Source organism: Nipponia nippon, unplaced genomic scaffold, assembly GCF_047370975.1.
Source record: "Nipponia nippon isolate SJK-2023a ecotype South Korea unplaced genomic scaffold, ASM4737097v1 scaffold_38, whole genome shotgun sequence".
Lineage (NCBI taxonomy): Eukaryota > Metazoa > Chordata > Aves > Pelecaniformes > Threskiornithidae > Nipponia > Nipponia nippon.
Window position 1 is genome coordinate 506,034 of NW_028262356.1, and position 9,093 is coordinate 515,126.

At 64.2% G+C, this 9,093-nt stretch overlaps 1 protein-coding gene across 1 annotated transcript; it reads left to right on the top strand.

Annotated features, from left to right (window-relative positions):
• The first annotated feature begins 497 nt into the window (after window positions 1-497).
• Window positions 498-4,858, top strand: B4GAT1 (beta-1,4-glucuronyltransferase 1). The gene is given in 3 exon segments (XM_009466400.2): window positions 498-1,000; window positions 1,002-2,573; window positions 4,667-4,858. Coding segments are annotated over 3 exon segments (1,869 nt in total). The 5' UTR covers window positions 498-895.
• Window positions 4,859-9,093: the final 4,235 nt, after the last annotated feature.

Below are 9,093 nucleotides of genomic sequence, written 5' to 3' on the forward strand. Positions count from 1 at the left end.
GGTCCTAGTGACCCCACAGAACTGGTCCCAGTGACCCCATACAGGTCCCAGTGCTCCCCAGCACCCTCCCAGTAACCCACAGTACCCCCCAGCACCCTCCCAGTACACACCTATGTACCATCCTAGTGGCCCCCAGTAGCCCCCAGCACCCACCAGCACCCTCCCCATACCCCCCAGTACATTCCCAGCACCCTCCCAATACCCCCAACACCCTCCCAGTGCCCCCAGAACCCCTCAGCCCCCTTCAGTGCCCCCCAGCTCCCTCCCAGTGCCTCCCAGTCCCCTCCCAGCCCCTTCCAGTGCCCCCCAGCCCACTCCAGTCCCCTCCCAGCCCCCTCCAGTGCCCCCCAGTACCCCTCCAGTACCCTCCCAGTGCCCCCAGAACCCCTCAGCCCCCTTCAGTGCCCCCCAGTCCCCCCCCCCAGCACCCTCCCAGTGCCTCCGGAGCCCCCCCAACCCCCCCCAGCACCCTCCCAGTGCCCTCAGAAGCCCTCCAGCCTCCTCCCAGTCCCCCTCAGTACCCCCAGTACCCCCCAGTGCCTCCAGCACCCTCCCAGTAGCCCCCAGTACCCCCGGTACCCTCCCAGTAGCCTCCTAGACCCCCTAGCCCCCTCCAGTACCCCCCAGTACCCTCCCAGTAGCCTCCTAGACCTCCCAGCCCCCTCCAGTACCCTCCCAGTCCTCCCCCAGCACCCTCCCCGTGCCTCTGCAGGCCCCACAACCCCCTCCAGCATCCTCCCAGTCCCCCCTCAGTACCCCCGCAGTCCCTCCAGCCCCCTCCCAGTAGCCTCCAGCACCCCCCAGTACACTCCCAGTGCCCCTAGAAGCCCCCTAACCCCCTCCCAGTATCCCCCAGTCCAGAGCCGGGGGGGGGGGCGGTGTGTGTCAGCAGGCGATGGGCCGAGGGCGGCTACTGGGGGGCTGCGTCTGGCTACTGGGGGGGCTGGCGCTGCTGCAGACCCTCTACCTGCGAGCCCTGCCCCCCCCGCTCTCCCCTCCCCCACCGCCGCCCCTCCCCACCCAGGGCCCCCCCCCGGGGGGTGCTGGACACCTCGGGGACCTTCCGGGTCTATCGGGACATCTTGGGGACCCCCCCTCGCTGGGACCCCCCCGAATTAGTCCTGGCCACCCACGGCACCCCAGGACGGGTGGCGGGGACCCTGGGGGGGGCTGTGGGGGGGCTGTGGGGGGGGCCTCTCTCGGTGGCTGTTTTTGGGGTACCCCAGGGGGGGTTGGGGGAGCTGTTGGCAGCTTTGGGGGGGCCCTGCCGGGGGTTACGGGGTCGCTTGAGGTTACACGTGGTGGTGGGGGCGGCTGCGCCCCCCCCTGCCGTGCCCCCCCACCCCGGCCCCCCAACCCCCGGGGGTTGTCGGGGGGCCCTACGGCGCCTGGCGGCCGCCGACCCCCCCAGTTACACTTTGGGGGTGCCGTACCCCGGGAATCTGTTGCGGAATGTGGCCTGGGCGGGGGCGGCGGAGGAAAGGGGGGCCCCCCACCGGAATGGGGGTCCCGGTCCCCCCAAAACTGGGGGGCGCTTCGTGCTGCTGTTGGACGCTGACGTGGTGCCCAGCCGGGGGCTGCGGGAGGGGTTCCTGAGGCTGCTGCGGGAGGGGGGGGCCGGGCTGGGCCCCCCAACATGGGGGGCTGGCGGGGGGGTGGGGGACCCCCTGGTGAAGGGGGCTGCGGGGGTCTTGGGGGACCCCCCAGTGGTGGGGGCTGCAGGATTCTTGGGGGACCCCCCGGCTCAGGGGACTGCAGGGCTCTTGGGGGGCCCCAATGTCTTGGGGGCTCCAGGGGTCTTGGGGGACCCCAAAGCTTTGGGGGGCCCCCCAGCATGGAGGGCTCCTGGTGGCCTCAGGGTCCCCAGTGCCCTGCACCTCCCCCGTGTCCCTGGTGTCCCCAGTGACCCTGGGGCGCTCAACACCCTGGAGGTCCCCAACAGGCTGGGTGTCCCCGGTGTCCCCAGCGTCCCAGGTGTCCCTAACGCCCTGGAGGTTCCCAGTGTCCCAAAGGTCCCCCAGACCTTCCGTGACCCAGGTGTCCCCAACGCCCTGGAGGTCCCCAAAACCTTCCGTGACCCAGGTGTCCCCAACGCCCTGGAGGTCCCCAAGACCTTCCGTGACCCAGGTGTCCCCAACGCCCTGGAGGTCCCCAAAACCTTCCGTGACCCAGGTGTCCCCAATGCCCTGGAGGTCCCCAAGGCCCTGAAGGACCCCAATGCCCTGGAGGACCCCAACTCCCTTGGTGCCACCACACCGTCATGGGACAAGGTGGTGTTCGTGCTGCCGGCCTTTGAGGTCCGCGCGGGCACACGGGTGCCGGGGACGAAGGCGGAGCTTCTGCAGCGGTGGGACACGGGGGACGCCCGGCCCTTCTATGGGGCACTGTGCCCCCGGTGCCAAGCACCCACGGACTACGGGCGCTGGTGGGCGCTGCCACCCACCCCCCACCTGCGCGTGGCCTACGAGGCCGCATGGCGTGACCCCTGGGAGCCCTTCTACGTGGGGCCGGCCCGCGGCGTGCCACCCTTCGACGAGCGCTTCCTCCAGTACGGCTTCAACCGCATCAGCCAGGTGCCGTGGGGCTGGGGGGTGGCTGTGGTGACCATAGGGTGGCCGTGGGGGTTGGGGGTGCTGTGGGGTGGCCATGTTGACCATAGGGTGGCCATGGGGCTATGGGTTGTTGTGGGGTGGCCCTGGGTGCTATGGGGTGGCTGTGGTGTCCATAGGGTGGCTGTGGGGGTTGGGAGGGCTGCAGCGTGGCCCTGGGTGCTATGGGGTGGCCGTGGTGACCATAGGGTGGCCGTGGGGGTTGGGGGTGCTGTGGGGTGGCCATGTTGACCATAGGGTGGCCACGGGGCTATGGGTTGTTGTGGGGTGGCCCTGGGTGCTATGGGGTGGCTGTGGTGTCCATAGGGTGGCTGTGGGGGTTGGGAGGTATGCAGGGTGGCCCTGGGTGCTATGGGGTGGCCGTGGTGACCATAGGGTGGCCGTGGGGGTTGGGGGTGCTGTGGGGTGGCCATGTTGACCATAGGGTGGCCATGGGGCTATGGGTTGTTGTGGGGTGGCCCTGGGTGCTGTGGGGTGGCTGTGGTGTCCATAGGGTGGCTGTGGGGGTTGGGAGGGCTGCAGGGTGGCCCTGGGTGCTATGGGGTGGCCGTGGTGACCATAGGGTGGCCGTGGGGGTTGGGGGTGCTGTGGGGTGGCCATGTTGACCATAGGGTGGCCATGGGGCTATGGGTTGTTGTGGGGTGGCCCTGGGTGCTATGGGGTGGCTGTGGTGTCCATAGGGTGGCTGTGGGGGTTGGGAGGGCTGCAGGGTGGCCCTGGGTGCTATGGGGTGGCCGTGGTGACCATAGGGTGGCCGTGGGGGTGGGGGGTGCTGTGGGGTGGCCATGTTGACCATGGGGTGGCCACAGGGCTATGGGTTGTTGTGGGGTGGCCCTGGGTGCTGTGGGGTGGCTGTGGTGTCCATAGGGTGGCTGTGGGGGTTGGGAGGGCTGCAGGGTGGCCCTGGGTGCTATGGGGTGGCCGTGGTGACCATAGGGTGGCCGTGGGGGTTGGGGGTGCTGTGGGGTGGCCATGTTGACCATAGGGTGGCCACGGGGCTATGGGTTGTTGTGGGGTGGCCCTGGGTGCTATGGGGTGGCTGTGGTGTCCATAGGGTGGCTGTGGGGGTTGGGAGGGCTGCAGCGTGGCCCTGGGTGCTATGGGGTGGCCGTGGTGACCATAGGGTGGCCGTGGGGGTTGGGGGTGCTGTGGGGTGGCCATGTTGACCATAGGGTGGCCATGGGGCTATGGGTTGTTGTGGGGTGGCCCTGGGTGCTATAGGGTAGTCATGGGAGCTGAGGGTGCTCTGGGGTGGCCACAGTCACCATAGGGTGGCCATGGGGCTGTGGGTTGCTGTGGTGTGGCCCTGGTGACCAGAGGGTGGCCATGGGAGTTGGGGGTGCTGTGAGGTGGCCCTGGGTGCTATGGGGTGGCCATGGTGACTGTAGGGTGGCCATGGGGCTGTGAGTTGCTGTAGGGTGGCCCTGGGTGCTATAGGGTGGTCACGGGAGCTGAGGGTGCTCTGGGGTGGCCACAGTGACCACAGGGTGGTCATGAGGGCTGTGGGGTCTGTGGGGCGGTCATGGGGCTACGGGTGCTCTTAGGGGGACTGTGGGTGCTATAGAGAATCTGTGGGTGCTGTAGGGTTCTATGGATGCTATAGGGGTCTGTGGGTGTTGTAGAGGGTCTAAGGGTGCTGTAGATAGTCCATGGGTGCTCTGGGGGATCTATGGGTGCTGTAGGGATCTATAGGTGCTATGTGTCTTTTTGGGTGCTCCGTGGGTGCTGTGGGGGCCTATGGGTGCCATGGGGGTCTGTGGGTGCTATAAGGCATCAGTGGGTGCTGTGGGGTTCTATGAGTGCTATAGAGGATCTATGGGTGCTATAAGGCATCAGTGAGTGCTGTGGGGGTCTATGGGTGCTATAAGGCATCAATGGGTGCTGTAGAGGATCTATGGGTGCTGTGTGGGTCTATGGGTGCTATAGGTAATCAGTGGGTGCTATGGGAGTCTATGGGGGCTATAAGGCATCAGTGGGTGCTATGGGTGTCTGGGATGCTATAGGGGTGGGGGTGGGGGGTGTCGTGGGTGCCATGGGTGATGCTCCCCCCACCCCAGGCGTGCGAGCTGCACATGGTCGGCTTCCGCTTCGCGGTGCTGGACGGAGCCTTCGTCGTCCACCGTGGCTTCAAGGAGGCCGGCGGCTTCCACGGGGGGCGGGAGGCCGAACTGCACCACAACCGGCAGCTCTTCCGGCACTTCCGCGCCGAGCTGCGCCAGCGCTACCCCGACTCGCCCCGCCGCTGCTGACCACACGCCTGGGTCCCCCCCACCCGGACACCTGGGTCCCCTCTGCCTGGACACCTGGGTCCCCTCTGCACCGGACGCTTGGGTCACCTCCACACCGGATGCTTGGGTCCTCTCCACACCGGACGCCTGGGTGCCCTGCACCCGGACACCTGGGTCCCCTCCACACCGGACGCCTGGGTCCCCTCCACACCGGACGCCTGGGTCCCCTGCACCCAAACACCCGGGTGCCCTCTGCACCGGACGCCTGGGTCCCCTCCGCACCGGACGCCTGGGTCCCCTCCACACCGGACGCCTGGGTCCCCTGCACCCAAACACCCGGGTGCCCTCTGCACCGGACGCCTGGGTCCCCTCCGCACCGGACGCCTGGGTCCCCTGCACCCAAACACCCGGGTGCCCTCCGCACCGGACGCCTGGGTCCCCTCCACACCGGACGCCTGGGTCCCCTGCACCCAAACACCTGGGTGCCCTCCGCACCAGACGCCTGGGTCCCCTCTGCACCGGACGCCTGGGTCCCCTCCGCACCGGACGCCTGGGTCCCCTGCACCCAAACACCTGGGTGCCCTCCGCACCAGACGCCTGGGTCCCCTCTGCACCGGACGCCTGGGTCCCCTCCGCACCGGACGCCTGGGTCCCCTGCACCCGAACACCTGGGTGCCCTCCGCACCGGACGCCTGGGTCGCCTCCGCACCGGATGCTTGGGTCCTCTCTGCACTGGATGCCTGGGTCCCCTGCACCCGGACACCTGGGTCACCTCCGCACCAAACACCTGGGTGCCCTGCACCCAAACACCTGGGTGCCCTCCGCACCGGACACCTGGGTCCCCTGCACCCGGACACCTGGGTCCCCTCTGCACCGGATGCCTGGGTCCCCTGCACCCGGACACCTGGGTCACCTCTGCACTGGATGCTTGGGTCCTCTCCGCACCGGACGCCTGGGTCCCCTGCACCCGGACACCTGGGTGCCCTCCGCACCGGACGCCTGGGTCCCCTCCGCACCGGACACCTGGGTCGCCTCCGCACCGGATGCTTGGGTCCTCTCCGCACTGGACACCTGGGTCCCCTGCACCCGGACACCTGGGTCTCCTCCGCACCGGACGCCTGGGTCGCCTCCGCACCGGATGCTTGGGTCCTCTCCGCACCGGACGCCTGGGTGCCCTGCACCCAAACTCCTGGGTGCCCTCCGCACCGGACGCCTGGGTCGCCTCTGCACTGGATGCTTGGGTCCTCTCCACACCGGACGCCTGGGTCCCCTGCACCCGGACACCTGGGTCCCCTCTGCACCAGACGCCTGGGTCCCCTCCACACCGGACGCCTGGGTGCCCTGCACCCAAACACCTGGGTGCCCTCCGCACCGGACGCCTGGGTCCCCTCTGCACCGGACGCCTGGGTCCCCTGTGCCCCCCGGTGGCCTGACCCCAATAAAGATGGCCGCCTGCCCAGATGCCTCTGCGCAGGTGATGTCATTAGGTGGGGCCCTCTGGTTGCCACGGCGATTGGTGAGGGATGTCAGGAGCAGCAGCCTCCTCCAGCAGAGACCAGTACAGACCAGTAACAACCAGTGTGTGTGCATGTCTAACGCCCCTGTATGTATTTATAGGTGTATATAAAGGAATGGACATTTATGTATAAATATATATTTTAAGTATTTATACAGAGACGCGCTATTTTAGTATAATACAATAGACTAGAATACAAGTAATGTAAGCAAAATATTTATTTTTATATTTATATATATTTATATATGTAAAAACATACACTTAATTTATATATCTAATGTTATGTAGTAATATATGCTTATATCTTATTTTTATATTGAATAATATATAAGCATATAAGCTGTAAAAATATATTTAAAACATGAAATAAATATAAAAATTCAATATAAAGCCGTATCATTGTGTATAATATAATGTAATATTTATTATATTCATATTACACTATATTATATTCATGCATACAAATTTGAATATATTTTTGGTGTATATATAAGATAATATACAGCGCCGTGTGTGTGTGTGTATATATATATAAAAATATAAATATATATAAATATATAAAACATAAATATATCTATATAAAAGACCCCACAGGTACAGTTCCCGAAGGAGAGGTCCGGGGCTCTCCACGGTCACCCCGTCCCACCCCGGTTGTTACCGGGCCACCGCCGCCGCCCAGGCAGGGCCGTGGAACGGAAGGTGCAAGCAGGGGCCGGGTCCCTCCTGGTGGGGTTGGGTGCTCGGGGCCGCAGCGCCGGCACCTCACGGCGTGACGGTGGCCGCGTCGAGGCCACCAGAAGAGCGTTCCACTGCTCCTGGGGCTGCGGGAAGTGGGTTTTTTTTGGGGGGGAAAAAAAAAACCTCTCTCGTGAAGCTGCTATGAGCTGATGTCACCTGGCCACACAGGTCACAAGCTCACGTAGGGTGGTGAGAAAGGACCTGAGAAGAACCATAGCGATCGTGGGTGAGGTGGATGCACAACAGCTCGGTGGACGTGGTTGCCCCTGGTGTTGCGCGCGTCTTCACGGACGTGGTTCATCAACGCGATGAAGGTATTGAGCGCGACTTCATGGTGGTGGAGATGGTTGCGCAACGCGACGCTGGTGTCGAGCGCGCCTTCACGGCTTGGCGGACGTGGTTCATCAACGCGATGAAGGCATTGAGCGCATCTTCGTGGTGGTGGAGATGGTTGCGCAACGTGACGCTGGTGTCGAGCGCGCCTTCACGGCTTGGCGGACGTGGTTCATCAACGCGATGAAGGCATTGAGCGCGTCTTCATGGTGGAGATGGTTGCGCAACGCGACGCTGGTGTCGGGCGCGCCTTCACGGCTTGGCGGACGTGGTTCATCAACGCGATGAAGGTATTGAGCGCGTCTTCATGGTGGAGATGGTTGCGCAACGCGACGCTGGTGTCGGGCGCGCCTTCACGGCTTGGCGGACGTGGTTCATCAACGCGATGAAGGCATTGAGCGCGTCTTCATGGTGGAGATGGTTGCGCAACGCGACGCTGGTGTCGGGCGCGCCTTCACGGCTTGGCGGACGTGGTTCATCAACGCGATGAAGGTATTGAGCGCGTCTTCATGGTGGAGATGGTTGCGCAACGCGACGCTGGTGTCGGGCGCGCCTTCACGGCTTGGCGGACGTGGTTCATCAACGCGATGAAGGCATTGAGCGCGTCTTCATGGTGGAGGACGCGGTTTCCCAACACAGTGCTGGCGTTGAGCACGTCTTCGTGGCTCAGTGGACGTGGTTCACCATCGCAATGCTGGTGTTGAGCGCATCTTCACAGCGGCGGATGTGATTTCCCAATGCAACGACGATGGTGGTCAGTACAGCGTCATGGCTCGGTGGCCACGGTCGCCTAACACACCAATGGTGTTGAATGTGTCTTCGTGGTGGCAGATGTGGTTGCCAAACAGAACCGTGGTGCTGAGCGCCTCTTCATGGCTTGGTTTCCCAACGCGGCCATGGTATTGAGTGTGTCTTCATGGTGGTGGACGTGGTTTTCTAACGCACCAATGGTGTTGAGCACGGCTTCGTGGCTTGGCAGCTGTGGTTCACCACCGCAGCAATGGCGTTGAGCGCATCTTCATGGCTTGGTGGACGTGGTTTCCTAACACACTGATGGTGGTGAACACATCTTCATGGCCGTGGTGGCCTAATGCAATGATGGTGGTGAACGTGCCTTCATGGCTTGGCGGACATGGGGTTGAGCGCCTCTCCACGCTGGTGGCCATATTAGCCAAGCGTGCCAGGATCGGTGGTCTAAAAGGCAAAGACTTTGTTCTCCAGCCTTGGTTGAAGAGGGCTGATGGCTTCAGGCGAGGTTTGGAGGGGGCCAAAAAGACCCTGTGGCGCTCGAAGAGGGCGGTGGGGCACAAGGGTGGCCTTGGGACGCGGCAGGACGGGCCAAAAGGGGGGGGGGGGGGTTGGGCAGGAGTGGTCGGCCAAGAGCAGCGTGGTCACCGGGAGCCCCAGCTACAGCTCCCAGCATGCACTGCGGCCAGCATGGCTGGCAGGGGGCCCTGGGCAGAGACCTGCACCTCCCAGCATGCGGCCAACATGGCTGACGAGGCCCTGCCTTGGTTCAGAACTACACCTCCCAGCATGCACTGCGGCCAACGGGGTGGGGGAGGGCGTCTATAACAGAACTACAGCTCCCAGCATGCAACGGGGCCGACTTAGTAACATGGCGGACAACTACAACTCCCGGCATGCCTCGCGGCGGTGGGGCTTGAAG